At 35.2% G+C, this 18,430-nt stretch overlaps 2 protein-coding genes across 4 annotated transcripts in view; one reads left to right on the plus strand and one right to left on the minus strand.

The window, feature by feature from the left end:
• Window positions 1–18,430, minus strand: part of ATAD2 (ATPase family AAA domain containing 2) — a 74,795-nt gene that overhangs the window by 41,380 nt on the left and 14,985 nt on the right. For both annotated transcript variants that reach the window (XM_035696996.2, XM_025451057.3), the window contains exons 2-8: window positions 12,797–12,945; window positions 7,799–7,848; window positions 6,097–6,262; window positions 5,662–5,764; window positions 5,241–5,328; window positions 4,255–4,401; window positions 3,527–3,644 (exon numbers count right to left, since the gene is read on the minus strand). In XM_035696996.2, the coding sequence (XP_035552889.1) occupies window positions 3,527–3,644; window positions 4,255–4,401; window positions 5,241–5,328; window positions 5,662–5,764; window positions 6,097–6,262; window positions 7,799–7,848; window positions 12,797–12,840 (716 nt within the window). In that variant the 5' untranslated portion in view covers window positions 12,841–12,945. The remainder of the gene's footprint in view (window positions 1–3,526; window positions 3,645–4,254; window positions 4,402–5,240; window positions 5,329–5,661; window positions 5,765–6,096; window positions 6,263–7,798; window positions 7,849–12,796; window positions 12,946–18,430) is intronic.
• NTAQ1 (N-terminal glutamine amidase 1) overlaps window positions 1–18,430 on the plus strand; it is a 226,803-nt gene that overhangs the window by 4,380 nt on the left and 203,993 nt on the right. The window contains exons 1-2 of one of the 2 annotated variants that reach the window (XM_049092704.1): window positions 3,520–3,660; window positions 11,232–11,311. In XM_049092704.1, the coding sequence (XP_048948661.1) occupies window positions 11,262–11,311 (50 nt within the window). In that variant the 5' untranslated portion in view covers window positions 3,520–3,660; window positions 11,232–11,261. Of the gene's footprint in view, window positions 1–3,519; window positions 3,661–11,231; window positions 11,312–18,430 lie in introns of those variants that run through there. The other variant, XM_025451065.3, reaches the window with a different exon arrangement.

Genomic DNA, 18,430 nt, shown 5'->3' on the forward strand with positions numbered 1-18,430 from the left:
GAAGAGATGTTTACACAGTCTTGGCAAGGGTGTTACCAAAAAATCCAAAGTTTAAAGGGCTATATTCAAAAGGTCAGATAAAGGGGAAAGGAGAGAAAATGAGTGAAAATATCAGTGAGGATGACAGAACATGAGAGACTCCTAACTCTCGGAAACGAACAAGGAGTGGTGGAAAGGGAGGTGGGCGGGGGATTGGGGTGACTGGGTATGCACACTGGGGGGGCACTTGATGGGATGAGCACTGGGTGATATGTTATATGTTGGCAAATTGAACTCCAATAAAAAAAAAATAATAAAATCAGGAAAGGAACCTTAAAAAAAAAAAAAACCTACAAAAGGTCAGATAATAAATGTTAATTAAGATGTGGAGAAACTGGAACTCTCATACATTGCTTGTGGGGACATAAAATAAAGAAGCCATTCTGGAAAATAATCTGACAATTCCTTGAAATAGCAAATATAGTGAGCATTTGATCTAGCAATTCCACTTCTAGGTACATACTTAAGAAAAGTGAAAACATAAGTCCACACAAAAAGTAGTTCGCAAATGTTCATGGTAGCATTATACACTGTAGCCAAAAAGTAGTAACAACCCAAATGTCCATCAACTGATAAATGGGTAAGCAAAATATGGTATATTTATACAATGGAATTGTATTTGGTAATAAAAAAATGAAACACTGGTACATGCTAAATGTGGATGAACCTTGAAAATGTTGTACCAAGTGAAAGAAGCCACTCACAAGAGAATGCACATAAATGAAATACCTCGAATTGGCAAATCTATGGAGACAAAAAATAGATTACTGGTTGCTTAAGGCTGGGGGTACAGAATGAGGGGGGATTAGAGATAACTAAAGGGCATACTGTTTCTTTCTGAAGCAAGAAAAATGTTCTAAAATTGTTTATGGTGCTGTTTAGGCTGCACAACTGTAAAAATACTAAAAGCCCTTGAATTGTACACTTTATATGGGTAAACTATATGGTATGCGAATCATATCAATAAAACTATTATCAAAAAGCAAAAATCTTTACAAAGCTATCAAAACCAAAACCAAAATCATTAAGTCAAATAATGTGACTCAGGGTACAATTTGAATCTCTTAGTTCATACTTTAATTTAAATGTATCAGAATGCATAAACAAAAAGGAGACTCAGACTTATAAATACAGAGAACTGATGATTGCCAGACCCAGTGGGGAGGGTGTGAGAGAGGGGGATGAGCAAAATGGGTGACCAGGAGTGGGAGATTCAGGCTTCCAATAATGGATGAATAAGTTACAGGAGTTAAAGGTACGGTATGGTGGGACGCCTGGGTGGCTCAGTGGTTAAGTGCGTCTGCCTTCGGCTCAGGATCCTGGGGTCCTGGGATTGGGTCCCACATCAGGCTTCCTGCATGGAGCCTGCTTCTCCCTCTGCCTGTGTCTCTGCCTCCTTCCCCCGGTCTCTCATGAATAAATAAATATTTTTTTTTTTTTAAAAAGGTATGGTGGGATCCCTGGGTGGCGCAGTGGTTTAGCGCCTGCCTTTGGCCCAGGGCGCGATCCTGGAGACCCGGGATCGAATCCCATGTCGGGCTCCCGGTGCATGGAGCCTTCTCCTCCCTCTGCCTGTGTCTCTGCCTCTCTCTCTCTCTCTCTGTGACTATCATAAATAAATAAATTAAAAAAAAAAAAAAAAAGGTATGGTATGGAGAGTATAGTCAATAGTATTTTAATAGCATTATTATAGTAACAGATGGTAGCTACACTTGTGGTGACCATAGCATAACATACAGTTGCTGAATCACTATGTTGTATAACTGAAACTCATATAACATCATGTGTCAACTACACCTAAAGAAAAAAATTAATAAAATACATACATAAAAAAATGTTAGAATCTTGTAGTCTACAAGAGCCAAGGGCAGGAATCCTGACTTAAGTCATTTTTATATATATAGTGCTCAGCACATGGTAGTACTCAAACATCTGTTAAATTGTAGTGAAAAAAAAAAAAAAAATCCTCTACTCAAAGAGCTATGAAATGCTTTCCATAAAGGGTAGACTCCGTGAACCAGATATGGGAACTTGAGCACCAAATGGGCAAAAAAATATTCCTACCTGCCGTAAGATATATTGTAGGTGGTAAGTACAGAGGCAGGCAATCATTAAGTACGTTACTTCCACAAACATATATCCATTAAAAATGGAAGAAACTAAATCTCAAAGTGCCAGCCTTTCACTTCTGTTGGATCTAATAGAGAGGTTTGTCCTCTGAGGCAGGCAACCAAGACAGCTACCCCGGACCTTATGTTTGGTGGGGATTCCAGGGAACATTACATTGTACCCTGCTTTTCTGAAGATCATTAGGTTTCACTACCAAAATACTGGTCTTTAACAATACCCTAAGGGGCCTATGAAAAGAAATGACAGTGTGGCATCCTTTCAAGTGCAATTTATCTTGGGCAGCCCTGATAGGTTGCCCCCTCATCCTCCATCCTTCTGGGCTCTGTATGTATGCATGAAAAGGGATGACAGAACAGGAAATCTAGAAATGTGCACATTTGTGATGTTTTGACACTCAATGAAATTAAAAGACCCAGAGACACAGTAGTATTTCATATTTTTCCTAGAAGAATTTGTCAGTGCCTATAAAAGTGTTGCTTTTCCTGATCAGATAATCTGCTTCAATGAGGAGACTTCCAAGAACTGTGCAAACAGTTGAAGTCTCGTAGGATTTCAGTCTTACCGCTGAGCAAATTAATATTAGGAAAAAGTACCACAATGTCATTTTTTTCTGCCTTCTTTCATCTTCACCAACAAACTCTCTCATTCATGAACTACTATAATGTTACTATTATCCAGAAAGTTGTAATGAATCAGAAAATATTTTATTACTTGGGTGAATGAGAAAATAAGGAGAGTTCCCTCTTTGGACTTAAATATGACAACCAACAAATGTTATGATGTAGAAGTAAAAAAAACCTACAAATAATCTGAATGATCAAAGAAGATTAATATTTCCTATGTAAGAGAGAAATGGATTTTTAAAAAGTGGAAATAAAATTTGGAAAAAAAAAAAAACCGACCCAGAAAAGGATGGTCACCATCATGAAAAGTCTAGAAAGTTATATAACCTAGAATGTTTGTCATAGTGAGGAAATATGTCTGTGATACTATGTGGAAGACAAGACCTACACTTGAGCAATGTGAAGATTAAATGAAACAGTCTACGTAAGATGCTTAACACCAAGCCAGGAATACAGTAAACACTGAAGCAAAGGTAGCCTCTATTATTAAGTTGTGGAACAATAGAATCAACTACCTTACCATGGTAGTTATTAACAATTTCTATTAATGGAAGCAAAAGCAAAAACTAATCAGTGGTAGTAGTGATAAGAGCACTATAAGCATTGAGCTAACTCTCCCAAATATATGATTCTAGAATCTTACTTGGATATACCCAATCCTAAGACTCTAGAATCCTACACTAACATAGCCACAATTATGTTGTCATAAATCAATCACTACGTCAGAACCAAACCTGTTCATTCGTTTACAATAAGGACTTCTTGGTCCAGCAGAGGATAATCTATATCTTGGTCTTGCAGGAGAAGCTGGGCCACTATAAAATATGTTGGGCTTTCTCTGGTGACGTGGTTCTAAAAAGAAGAAAAGGTATGTGACATATAAACACGTATGAAGATAATTTTGGTCTTCATCTAAATACAAAGGTGCTGCCTTTCATGAAAACACTAGTACATATCTACCTTACTTACACTGTTTTACTTTTCACGTTTTAAATCATTTACATCTGCAGGGTTGCTGTTGAAAATATGTATAGCAGACACCAACCAACCAAAACATACACTGGCCATAAACAACCATTATGATTATACTGATGCATAACAGCTGGTTATCAGCCCTGCATATATTTGTTCATGAGTACTGAGGTACAACATCAACATAAATCAAAACCAGTCCTATTTACACAAAGTGGCAAAATAAACTAAGTAGAAAGCTGTAAAATATGAATAAATAAATCTCAAATAATTAAAGACAGACATGAAATTTCAAAATAGCCCATTAATTGCTTTGGTCAAGGATAACATCTAACTTTCTTGCACATTTAGGATAGTTTATTAAAGACAACAGCCATGAGTATTCTGCAAAATGAAAACATGAAAAATAAGAATAACAGAGAAAAAGTCAGTAAAGATAAAGGTAATATATTTACAGCTTCTCCCGGAAAAAAATTTATATAGCACTTACTTTCCAGTGGAGCTTGGTAGTACACAGTAGCTTTTCTCTGTCTAAGATAATATCGTTTCTGATTATCTTCTTCCCCATCCTCTTCATCATCATCATCTTCATCTTCACCATCATCATCTTCTTGGTCTTCACCCTCTTCAGATGATTCTACATTTAAAAAACATTTACTTTCAAGACACTCACCAAAATATTAACAATTTTTAACACAGTGGTACTGAGGAAGAAAGAGACCCTTCTCTAAAAATTTATTTACTTCTAGATTGTTCATAGAAATTATATGTTAATGCATTTGCAACATTAAATGAAGATTTTAAAAAATGAAGTAAATTGTAAAATTAAAAATAACCAGAGGAAGGAAAAAAGGAAGGAGGAAAATACATTTAAAGGCTAGTATCAGTAGAATCAAACTAAAGTTTATGGTATTGCTAATTTTATTATTATATATAAGTGACTATACTTAAGTTTCTAAGTTAATTTCACATGTTGAGAAATTAGAGTATCTCCTCCCTTCATTTTCTTAAAGTTTTAAATTCCATCCAGACCTTCTTGCTGTTACTTAGTTACATAAAGTGTAACTCAAACAATCTACTTATGAAAATGTGAAACACCCTCACCAAATATTTAAAATCCATGTCAGAAAACTGGTTTTCACTTAAGAGTTCTAATAAATCACAGTAGTAATTTCTAAACAGAAGAGCAAAATTCAATTTTAATCACCTTTTAACTAGAACAGGTAGAGGTGTGTTATCTGCAGGTGTATCATACAAGCAAACCAGGTTTATTTGCTTTAGGTTTGATTTCAAGTACTTTCCCAAGTAAGACATAGTATCCTTTTAAGCTCTCTACTGCCCTCACTTTTCCATTTTGACCAATCCTTTAATCTCTCACAAAGTACCATAAATGTTACAACTTCTGAATAAAAAAGCTATTTCCTACTAAATAAAAAGTGCTGAAATTCAAACCCAGAAGTAGAACAAAAGACTAACCCACACTGCCTTCTTGATTGTCAGTTGTTTCCTCATCAGTTCTTTGAATACCTTTTTGTTTTCCTCTTGTGTACACATTAAGATTCTCCTAAAAATGTTTAAACAAAAGCCATTAATATTTAGTATATTAAAAAAATTCAGTAGGGTCTTCCTATCTTGCTTAAAATGAAGATATTTACAGTTATAAATTCTTACAACTCCAACAATAACTAGTGACAGATCAAAATGCTGGACAGTTTAAAAATGTTGAAAATGATGAATAACAATCAAAAAATGGATAGGTACCATAGAAAAAAGGTTAAACTGGAGATCATTAAATCATCCCTTATATGGAAGGAGATATATATATATTCTTTTTTACTGAACTATAGTTGACACACAATGTTACACTAGTTTCAGGGCTAAGGAAGGATATATTTACTTCTTCTGTTTCATTAAACACTCCCAAGTCTTCAAGTTCCCTCATTCTCTGTCTACGCATCTTCTTCATGTCATCCATTTTCTGAAGTACAGCTTCGGCAGTGCTTTAAGAAAATTGAGATAACAGAAGCTAAAATTTTAAGAGTAGTACACATTTTTAAAGACTTGATTTTTCTTCCATTGTATTTTTTGAGTGCTGGGATTTTAAATATATCTATATGAGGCATTGATTTCCATGTGTAAAAATATTCTAAAATTTCTTTCCAAGAAATTTAAATACATACATAGAACTATTACTAAGCCCTCTACTAATTTATTTTCCTTTATGCTTTACACAGCTGAATGTATTAAATATTTAAGCTAGTTGAAATTTATGATCCCTCCCCAGCAAAGTTTTGCCAGTTAAATCATCTTGATCTAAATAATTTTTACTTACTTTGTTATAAGTTTGTCAAACAGCACAGACTGGTTCACACTACTGTAGCGACTTCTAATCCTACAACTACGGCGAACTTCAATGTCACCATTCTCTTCATGCAAGTGTTCTTTAGTTTGAACAATGTTTCTCGTCCTCAATGACCGAGTAACTGGAATCACTTTGTCTTCAAGATGTGTTCATAAAAATAAATGCAAACGTTTTAAATAATGGCATTTACAAAACAATTCTAAAATGGACTGAACAGCTAGACTGGCATAACAAAATCATTGTATCTTGATCTTTTTTTAAAGATTTAATTAATTAATTAATTAATTAATTAATTAATGAGAGAGAAGCAGAGACATAGGCAGAGAAATAGGCTCCATGCAAGGAGCCAGACATGGGACTCGATTCTGGGTCTCCAGGATTACGCCCTGGGCTGAAGGCAGGCACCATACCGCAAAGCCACCCAGGTGTCCCATTGAACTTATCTTTCTTAAAAATAATAGAAAACAAAAATAAAGTTATAACATACACCTACCATATGATCCAGCCATTCCACTCTCCAGAGAAAGGAAAGATATGTTATATAAAATTTGTACACAAATGTCCAACAAAGGTTTGTGATAGCTTCAAACTGGAAACAACTCAAATGTCCGCCAAAAGATGAACAAGCAAATTATGGGAAACAACCTAAGTGTCCATCAATGAATGAATAGATACAGAGGATGTAAAATACACATACACAATAGAATAGTATTCAGCCATGAGAAAGAAGAATATCCTGCTGTTTGCAATAACATGGATGGACCCTGAGGGCATTATGCTAAGTGAAAAAGTCAGAGAAAAACAAATGTTGTGTGATATCATTTAAATGTGGAATCTTAAAAAAAAAAAAAAAAAAAAAAAAAAAGCCAAATTCATAGAAATAGAGACTAGAATGTTAGTTAACAAGGACTGGCAGGTGAGGGAAAAGGAGGAATGTTGTTTAGAACATAAACTTCCAGCAATAAGACAAGTCAGTTCTGAGGATATAATGTATAGCACAGAGATTATAGTTAATAATACTGTATTATACATTTCAAAGTTGCTATGAGAGTGGATCTTAAATGTTCTCATCACAAAAAAGAAATGGTAATTATGTGACATGATGCTGGTGTTAGCTAAAGCTATGATAATCATTTTGTGATATATAAATGTACCAAATCAACAAGTATTGTACACTTTAAACATACACAATGTTATATGTCAATTATATCACAATAAAACTGGGGTAAAAACAACTGTGGTATATCTATATAATGGAGGATTTGGCAAGAAAATGCAACCACATGAATGATACTCAAAGTAATTATGCTGAGATAAAGCAGGCCAGACAAAAAGAATGCAATTGTATAATTTTCATTTATACAAAACTAGAAAATGAAAATTAAATTACAGTGATAGAAGGTAGACTGGTGATTGCTCAGGAAACCTGGTGCATGGAACGTCTGGAAAGGAGCTGGGGGAGTGATTATATAAAGAGGCCTGAAGAAGTTTTTGGCAGTGACAGTTACCTTCACTATCTGACTGTGGTGGTGGTTTCATGGTATATACTTATGTCAAACCAAACAAATTGTACACTTTAAATATGCACAATTTATTGTATATACCTCAATACATCTGTAAACAAAATATGAATTACATGTTTTCAATTTGAAATGTCTTTAACATTACTTACCTTCTTTGCATTCTTCTTTTTTCTTATCAGCCTGCTGTCTGGCCAATTGCCTATATGAAAAAATATATTAAATAATTCAAAATAATTGACATAATTTCAAATCCTATGTTTCCTAACACTACAAAGTAGGGTAAAAAGATGTATCAGCTTAGAGAGTAAATACTCATACTTAAAAGCTTAAAAACCACTGTAAAACAAAAAGCTTTAGAATATCTATGCTTATGTCAGTTACAGCTAAACAAAGTCTGAGAACCCAGTTGTGAAACGCAATGATACATGTATTAACTCTTGGTTAAACAGAATAATCAAATCAAAATATCTTACTTAAAACAAAAAAATTATGTCTGTAGCCTAAGTATTTAGTTATAGTTTAAGTATTGAGCAAAAACAAGACAATGTGTTTTATACCACAGGGATATAGTGATCCCACATACTTGAGATATTTATAACTATAAACAGAACTAATGTCTCTTGGTGATATGTTAATTTCCTTCTAAAAACATTTGCTGGCTACCACCTCTGTATGACATGCATTATCATTCACATGCAGAAACAGTCCCATTTGTAAATCAGATACCCTACTTACAAACTGGCAGACGGAATCTACTGAATTTGGAAAGAATACTTTCCAAGGCTTTAAAAAAAATAAGTATCCTCTCTTCCACTGAGCAAACAAAACAATATGTTTCATTAACTTATTTTTAGGGACTCAATTTTCCATACTTGGATAGCTACATCTATTAATCAACCTATGTGTCAAGCTATTTCCAAGTGGGCTGGTTACACATGGGATTTCAAATGTGACATTTTAAAATAAAATGGGATCATCTTATCTAGAAGAGTTAGATCATGTATTCTCACAGCAATATAAGTCATCATTCATTCATTATCTCTTTTGGTAAGAACCAAGAACAAAATAAAACATTCGCGCAATCCATCCACAGGTCAAGGCCTAGTTTTTCATTGGCTCATAGACATTTCTCATAAAGAAGCCCCTCCCTCCATACCACGTAGGTCTAGATTTCTATAAACAAGGCCCCAATTAAATGCTAGAAACATAACGATTGAAACAATGTCTGTCTGCCTTTCCTCCTCTCTTTTCTCCTTCCTTCCTTCTCACCTATAGGGAAATGGAAGCACCTTGGCCCTTACAGGGGTTGATAAAACTTCTTAAACAGGTAGTAGTCAATGTTTTAGGCTTGTGAATCATACAGTCTCTGTCACAACTACTCACACAATTTTAACACTGAAGCAGGAAAACACCCATAGAACAAATGGGTATGGCTGTGTTCCAATGAAACTATTTACAAAAATAGGTGTCTGCAAATCTGATAAAAGCTATGGATCTTTTCTACCTAGAAAACTGCATACACACATACAAGTTTATACATTATTTTAGAGGTTTCATATGCCCCCTTAAAAACTAGGATTACTGGGCCCTAGTTAGGAACTTCAGAACCAAAGAGGTATAAGATCCTGCTATCAGGTACAGTCACTCAACTCTTTCTGTATTATTCTAACAGTTTTGGTCCCCTGGTCTTTGAGCCTCAGATAGAAAACAAAATGGATGGAGGGACACAAAGGAAGTTAAAAGACTACTACAGTCAGGCAAACTAGCAAGAGCAAAAGGGGTCACCCTGATAAGAAGCGGGAAACTACATAAAACAAAATTCAACAATAACTAAGGGTCGGTTTATCTAAGTCTTCCTGTACAAACGGATCCAAAGGTTGTCACTATGTAATATAACAGTCTTTGTAATAATAATCTGAATATACAGATCATTTTTAAGAAGTTCTTCACAGAAGACATATAAATGCCCAACGAGCACGTGAAAAGATATTCAATGCCATTAACAACCAAGGAAACATAAATCAGAACCACAATGAGGTATTTTCACACCCCCTAAAATGGCTAAAACCAAAAAGACAGACTATGACAAGTGTTGACTAGGATGTGAAGAAATTAGAACGTTCATGCGCTGCTAATGGGCATGTAAAATGGTACAGCTGCTTTAGCCAACTGTTCAGCAGATCCTCAATGTTAAAACAGTTACCATTTGACCTAGCAATTCACTCCTAGGTATATATCGCCCCAAACAATCAAAACCCTATGTCCACACAAAATCTGAGCACCAATGTTCACAGTATCACAAAGCCACAATCCAAATGTCCATCAACTAATGCCTGGATAAACAAAACATGATATATTTATGCAATGGAAGCTTATTCAGTGAAAAAAGAATGAAGTGCTGATAGGTACTACAATAAAATGAACCCTCAAAAACATCATACCAAGTGAAAAGCCAGATACAAAAAGACATAAATATGATTCCATTTATATAAAATGTCCAGAATAGGCAAATTCATAGAGATGGAAAGTAGATTAGTGATTTCCAAAGAGCCAGTGGAAAGGGAGAAGGAAAAAAAAAAAAAGAAAGAAAGGTAGAAGGAGGAGGGAGATAATATAACAGGGCTTCTTTCTGGGGTGATGAAAATGTTCTGAAATTGGATAATAGCGATGGTAGCACAATATTGTGAATATTCTAAAACCAATGAATTATACATCTTAATATTGTGAATTTTATGGTATGTGAATTATATCTCCATAAAGTTGTTATTTAAGAACAATTTTCGAGATGCCTAGGTGGCTCAGGTCATAATCTCACGATTGTGAGATGGAGCCCTCTGTCAGGTTCCACACTGAGCATGAAGTCTGCTTAAGATCCTCTTTCTCCCTCTTCCTCCCCACTCCCTCTCTAATAAAATAAAAATAAACTTTAAAAGATAGCAATTCAATATATTGTAAAAGGAATCAAATTTAAAAATATAATATAATATAAAAGTCACTCATCTTTAAATCTAGATTGAAAAAGCACTTATTTTAATACTCCTTTAATACCTTTTGAGCATAAAGGACAGTATGATGTTTCATATATTTGAGCAAGCTACATTAACTTTTAAAGGTACAGACTTTAAGGACTTCCAACATTAAATTTTTAATAGTTCTTTTTTTAAAGATCTATTTATTTATTTGAGAGTGAGAGAATGCATGTGAGAATGAGCAGGGGAAAGGGCAAAGGAGAGGGCGAGGAACCTCAGGGAAACTTCCTGCTGAGTGCAGAGCCTAATGTGGCACTTCGATCCCAGGACCCTGGATCATAACCTGAGCTGAAATAAAGAGATGTTTAACTGAATGAGAAACCCAGGTGCCTCCCAAACATTAAAATTTTTATGACTATGTACAAGACAAATTAGAGAGAAATTCATTTACATTTTATACAAATAAGCCAGCAAAACCACTAACAAAAATATTAACATATGAGGTTTTGGTGAAACAAAATAGCCATTTGCTCTGTGAATGTGATAGACTGCTATCAGTTTCTTTTGCGTTTGGTATGTTGTACATCATGTTTGTATTTCTCTTTATTTCAAGTGCTCCAAATCTTCATATGAACAGCATGTTATGACATCATATCCATGGCTTCCTCTTCAAAGCATCATTTATATATTAAGGTCAGACTCCGTTTTTATCTCATAAACCTGAGCTAACTCAAGCAGTACTAGCTGGTATCGACTTAGTTGTAAATACAAATATGGGGCCTGAAATTTTATGACTATTCTCTACAAGGTAGCCATTTAGACGATCTAGAATGTTTACTTTTTCTTCAGATCATGAAATAAAGTCTAAAATTCTTGGAGAGAACCCATGGGCCACTTTCTCCACCCCCAAAAGACTTCAATTTTCAGAAATACTTAGGTAGCTTGAACTGTACTTCATCAATTCTTTAAGTTACATTTCCCTCCATTTTAACATCTCTGAAATTGGGATGTGTCTTAAAACTGATGGAATGTCATAGCTTAACTTTCAGTGTTTTGTTTTTTACTGTTTCATAAAACAATGAGTGTTTCAATTGTTGCTATCCTGGATCCTACGAAATACGGTAGTAAGCACACCATAAATAATGGATGAAATGATGCCAATTTTAAAATACATAATGAAAGACTATTTAAATAATACTAACAAAAAACAAACTTAAAAGGGCACAATGTCACTTATCTGGAAAATCTGCTACACAAAATAAAGTCTACCTAAGAATAGGAGGGTCCTATGTAGGGGTGCTTGGCTGGCTTGGTCAGTGGAGCATATGACTCTTGATCTCCAGGTCATGAGTTTGAGCTCCATGTTGGGCATAGAGATTACTTAAATAAATAAGTCTTTAAAAAAAAAAAAAAGTAGGAGGGTTCTAGTCTTTTAAGTCAGTATGAGAAATATTTTATGAGAATAAAACAATTATTTCATCAAAGAAATTTTATTCTAATTGGCACCCTCCCCCATTTATGTCAGGCCCACCAAAGAGAGGAAAAGTGAAGAATTTTTAGCTAATTAAATTTAAATATGCCTCAAACCAAACAAACCCAAGTTCCTTGAATTACTAACTTACTTAATTCACTGAAAAGAATTCCTTGAGTATTAAAATGGAATTCATGCCATCTACCTCAGGGTTCTTGAGAAATGAAATTTAAATATGTATAAAACATCTCGTACCCTTAGACAAGTCAAAAAAAAAAATCATGTTCCACTTCCTATGTGAAAACTACTTTAGAAGCACACCAACATACAAATTCATAAATGACGCAGAATTAACAAAATACTTGATAGCAAGCGATCACAAGTATAAACCACTATTTTGAACAGAGGCTTTGTGTAAGTATGAAGAATCACATCATAAGCAAGTTAAAAATCACAAAAATAAGTAGTTATCAAGCGACTTTGTCAGGTATACTCACACATACCACAAATACTGTCTTTGAACAAGAAAATAAAAACTGGTTACGTATTAATATTTTAAGTCAATAACATTCATTTGTGGCAATTTCATTTCAAATTACATTTTGTAACCCTGGAATCTTGATGACTGGTCAAGAATACACTTAAAAAATTAAATCCTAAATTACTTTAAAACTATTTAAAATTAGCATTCAACCACCGTGTATTACCTTGTAAAATGCCTTCGATTAGAATGTTTTTCTGTTATTTCCATATTCTTATCAAAACTAGAATCTGAAGAATTCTGTGCATTTTTTCTCAAAGACCTTGAAGCACGTGTCCGGTGGTAGGTTTCAACTTCTTTAACCGAAGACCCATCCTTTAAGAAAAATTGAGAAAGTGATCTAAGTTTTTCTTTAAAATCCCCAAGTTAGGGCAGCCCTGGTGGCGCAGTGGTTTGGCGCCGCCTGCAGCCTGGGGTGTTATCCTGGAGACCCGGGATCAAGTCCCACATTGGGCTCCCTGCATGGAGCCTGCTTCTCCCTCTCCCTGTGTTTCTGCCTCTCTCTCTCTGTGTCTATGAATAAATAAATAAAATCTTTAAAAATAAAATAAAATAAAATCCCCAAGTTAAACTCCTAAGAGTTTTCTTTGATTACAAGTTTGTAACAACTGCTTTTTATGCAGCATCATTCTGTATCTCCCCAAGAAACTATAATCGTATTTAAAACAATCATGTTGGGGATCCCTGGGTGGCGCAGCGGTTTAGCGCCTGCCTTTGGGACCAGGGCGCGATCCTGGAGACCCGGGATCGAATCCCACATCGGGCTCCTGGTGCATGGAGCCTGCTTCTCCCTCTGCCTCTCTCTCATCTCTCTCTGTGTGACTATCATAAATAAAAAAATAAAAATAAAAAAAAACAATCATGTTATGATAAACAAATACCAGCAATGTCTAGTCTAAGATTTATTGATGGTTTATAGCTCTATTTCACAGCAAGTGGCCTAATAAAGTTTTCCACCACTGACAAAAATTTGTAATAGTTCATAACACTAAATACTCCTTTAAGGCTACAGAAATTAGAAAGATACACAAACCATTGCCTGCCATGCAACCACTGGCAACAACTTTAAAAATAACTGGACCATGAGAATTGTAATTTGGGCTTGGATGACAAAAAGGAGTTATTACTATCTATTTCACAGTTTCCCCCAGATGATATAACACTTGAATTCAAAGACTGTTTATATGTATGTTAATCTGTTGTAAAAACCACAGTGCTCTCTCTATATGACTTTATTCTTACTCAACAGACTATAGAGTTTCTTAGTGGCAGCTTTATGAGCTATAGAAGTTCTGTCATAAAGTATTCAAAAGTTCACACACATTTCTCTGAAATCATATAAAGGCTACTTTTACATGAGAAGATAAAAGTACCTAACAACTCTCTAATTATATGCCATATTACTCTGAAAATTGATAATTTTAGAAAAAATGGTTAGTATTTTAAGAAAACCTGCAATATAAGTATACCCTTTCACTTAGGCTGGCTTTACACAGTCATTTCATTTTATCAGGACATTCTGTCATCTAATTTTGCTTTGAGCAGAATACTTACTGGTTCACAAGTAAAATAAGGATATTTAAACCACAGGATTTGTGTTAAGAATTAGATAGGTACTTTATAAAGTATTAGTAATATGTATGGTTTGCTAATCACTTTTATCTTTGTACCTATATATAAGGATGTCTGAAAAAGGAATACCTATACTTTTAGGTAGGTGTATTATTTTTATGTTTTATTTATTTTTTTTAAAGGTTTTATTTATTTATTCTTAAGAGACACACAGAGAGAGAGAGAGAGGCAGAGACACAGGCAGAGGGAGAAGCAGGCTCCACACAGGGAGCCTGATGTGGGACTTGATCCCGTGTCTCCAGGATCACGCCCTGGGCCAAAGGCGGGCACCAAACCGCTGGGCCACCCAGGGATCCCGGTGTATTATTTTTTAAACAAATATCTACATCTTAGGAATAATACAACAAGACTAAGAAAAATTTTATGGGAATCTATTTCCAGATTCTTAACTTCCACATGTACTTTTTCTTAAAACTGATCTGCCTAAGAAGGCATCCTCTTTCATTCACCTTTCTCTCATTTTACAAAAGAAAGTCTTCTCTCATTCATTCTAAATCTTCCTATTGTGGACTGCCTCAAGGCCTTAAAAACCTTCCTAAAGCCAAACAAAAACACTAGTATAGGTGTTGTTAAATTGAATGACAAAGCTAGGCAGCAAATCCTGTCCTTTGGGAGGTGGTTTCTAATTCTCTGCTTTCAACAAAATTGAAAAAGAGACCTAATCAAGTTAAGAGACCCTGAAAAATAATTTTGGCAAGTGTTTTTCGGCATATAAGCCAGAAAAACTGAGTGGCACTGCTAAACTCCTTTCATTACTGTCTACTTATTTATATGAACAATGTTTCTCAGTGCATGGAAATGATGCTAAACACTGTCTTCAGCATTAAGATTCCTCCACAGACATATGAAAACTAATTGGGGGGGGGAGAGCCTCAATCACATGAAATCCCAATGAAATCTTACTCTCTAGGTTTCATTTTTTTCTGTTTCATTTTTAATCGAAATAAGTATGTTTTTGATGTTTGAATCAACTGAATATTATAGATTGTATTTCTCAGAGCCTTATGATCACAGAAAAGTATAAAAAATTTCAAATTTTGTTTTACAAGTATGAAAGGATACTTAATAAAGTACTTTTAAGTATAAAAATATGTCAAGATAAAATGCTGTGGCTTTGTGAATTAGAAATACAAGCTAAAAGAGGAAAAAAAAGAATCAAGATAAAATTTCTAATTGCTAAAGGAGCATGTTGGGATCCCTGGGTGGCGCAGCGGTTTGGCGCCTGCCTTTGGCCCAGGGCGCGATCCTGGAGACCCGGGATCAAATCCCACATCGGGCTCTCGGTGCATGGAGCCTGCTTCTCCCTCTGCCTGTGTCTCTGCCTCTCTCTCTCTCTGTGACTATCATAAATAAATAAAAATTGAAAAAAAAAAAAGGAGCATGTTTATATATTATGTTTTTAATGTTTCAAGACAGGTAATCAAATAACTATGGTTTTTAAATTCCAGTGGATCAAAAGACTGACGTAATTATTTACTTATTTTATTAACATACTGATTCAATAATTCTATACATTACACAAGGCTCACCATGTAAGTATAGTTACAATCTGTCATCATACAATGTTATTACATCATTGACTATATTTCCTATAGTATTTGTCATCTCCATGCCTTATTTATTTACTTATTTTTAAAGATTTTATTTATTTATTCATGAGAGACACAGAGAGAGAGCGCACAGACACAGACAGAGGGAGAACCAGGCTCCATGCAGGGAACCCGACGTGGGACTTGATCCAGGGTCTCCAGGATCACACCCTGGGCTGAAGGTGGCGCTAAACCGCTAAGCCACCTGGGCTGCCCAAGTTTTAATTTTTAATGTCAACACTAAAGGATGACTGAAATGATCTTCTTTCTAACTGTTTAGCCAATGGGGATGGGGGGAAACCTTAGATAGCAAAACCATTTTAAGAGAAATCTTAAAAATGTACAAGAGAATACAGAGCTAAAAAATTTAGACGGTCTTATAAGAAAACAGGGGAAAACTTTCATTACACTGGGTTTGGTAAAGATTTCTTTCTTTTTTAAAAGATTTTATTTATTCATGAGAGAGCAGAGATATAAGCAGAGGGAGAAGCAGGCTGCCTGTGGAAAGCCTGATGCAAGACTCAATCCCAGGCCTGGGATCACAACCTGAGCCAAAGGCACTGAGCCACCCAGGTGCCCCAGCAAAGATTTCTTAGATATGACACCGAAAGCACAGATAACAAAAGAAAAAACAGGTAAGCTGGCCTTCATCAAAATTACAAACTTTTGTGCCAAGGACACTAACCACAGAGTGAAATGGAAACCCGTGGAATAGAACATATTTACAAATCATATATTTGACAAAGGATTGATATCCATAATATACAAAGAACTCCTATATTTTAACAACAAAAAACCCCCCAAAGTAGACAGAAGACTTGAATAGACATTTCTTTAAGGAATATATATAAATGGCCAATAAACACACAAAAAGATGCCTACCATAACTACTCATAGAGAAATGCAAAATCAAACCCACAAATGAGATATCCCTTCACACTTGTTAGGATAGCTATTATAAAAGAGAAATTAAGTGTTGGCAAGGATGTGGAGAAAATGGAAATCTGTACATTGCTTACAGGAATGTAAAATGGTGCAGCCACTATGGAAAATGATATGGCAATTCCTCAAAAAATTAAACACAGAATTACCATACGATCCAGCAATCCTACTTCTAGGTATATCTCAAAAGAAATGAAAGCAGACACTTGTATACTCATATTCATAGCAGCATTATTTACAAGGGCCAAAGGTAGATGCAATCCAAATGTTCATTGATGTATGAATGGATTAAAAAACTGTGGTACTTACAGTAGAATATTATCCGGCCTTAAAAAGGATGTAAATTTTAACACACTGATATAATAACATATACCAGAAGACATTATACTAAGTGAAACAAGTCAGTTACAAAAAAACAAATATTTTTGTTTCCTTTTATATGAGGCTTCTAGGGCAGTCAAGTTCATAGACATAGAAAGGTAGTTGTTAGGTGCTGGGAGGAAGGAAGAATGGGGAGTTATTTAATAGGTACGGAGTTTCAATTTTGGAACATAAAAAATTTTGGACATGGATAGTGACAATGGTTGAACAACAAAATGAATGTACCTAATGCTATAGAAGTGTACACTTAAAAATAGTTAAAAAGGTACATTTTATATTATCTGTGTTTTATTACAATAAAATGGAAAGCAAATGTTACCATATTCCTGGGAAAAATAAAAAAAGGTTTTTGGGGCACCTGAGTGGCGCAGTGGTTGGAGCGTCTGCCTTTGGCTCAGGTCGTGATCCTGAAGTCCTGGGATTGAGTCCCGCATCAGGCTCCCTGCAGGGAGCCTACTTCTCCCTCTGTCTATGTCTCTGCCTCTCTCCGTGTGTCTTTCGTGGAAAAAAGGGGGGGTGCTAACTACTGGGAAAAAAATTCCCTGAAAAACTTAGAAGATTTTATAAGTGGTACGAGTGAATCTTTGATTTGCATATTGAATGACTTCATTCATACTTCCTAAATAAGAAAGGCTTTCCTTAACTATGTGGAGAAAAAAACAAAACAGGTTCTTGGGGAATCACCTACATAGAGGTACATACTGGGAAGTTTTAAAATAGTAGCTTTCAAAAATATTTCTTATAAAAGCAATACATGCCCATTATAATTGGAAAAAATAAAGAACTGCACAAAGATGATAATATCTCTCTTAATTCTAGCTACTCGTGATAACCACTGTTAATCTTTTGGTGCATAAACTAGACAATCATATTCACATGATTTTTAAATTAGGATGTTATGTTTTCTAACTTTTTTCTAGTAATACAAAACATTTCCCCATGCCTTCAAATATTATTCTAAAAATCTTTTGAAATGAATGAGTAGGGGAACCTGGGTAGCTCAGTATGTTAAGCCCCTGACTCTTGGTTTTCAGCTCAGGTCATGATCTCAGGGTTGTGGGATTGAGCTCTGCCCGCCCCCACCCTTGGGCTCTGGGATCAGCAGGGAGTCTGCCTGGGATTCTATCCCTCCCTTTGCCTCTCCCTCTGCTCATTCTCCCTCTCTCAAAATAAGTAAACAAATCTTTTTTAAAAATTAAAGCCTAGGGGATCCCTGGGTGGCGCAGCGGTTTGGCGCCTGCCTTTGGCCCAGGGCG

Source organism: Canis lupus, chromosome 13 (assembly GCF_003254725.2).
Source record: "Canis lupus dingo isolate Sandy chromosome 13, ASM325472v2, whole genome shotgun sequence".
Classification (NCBI taxonomy): Eukaryota; Metazoa; Chordata; class Mammalia; order Carnivora; family Canidae; genus Canis; species Canis lupus.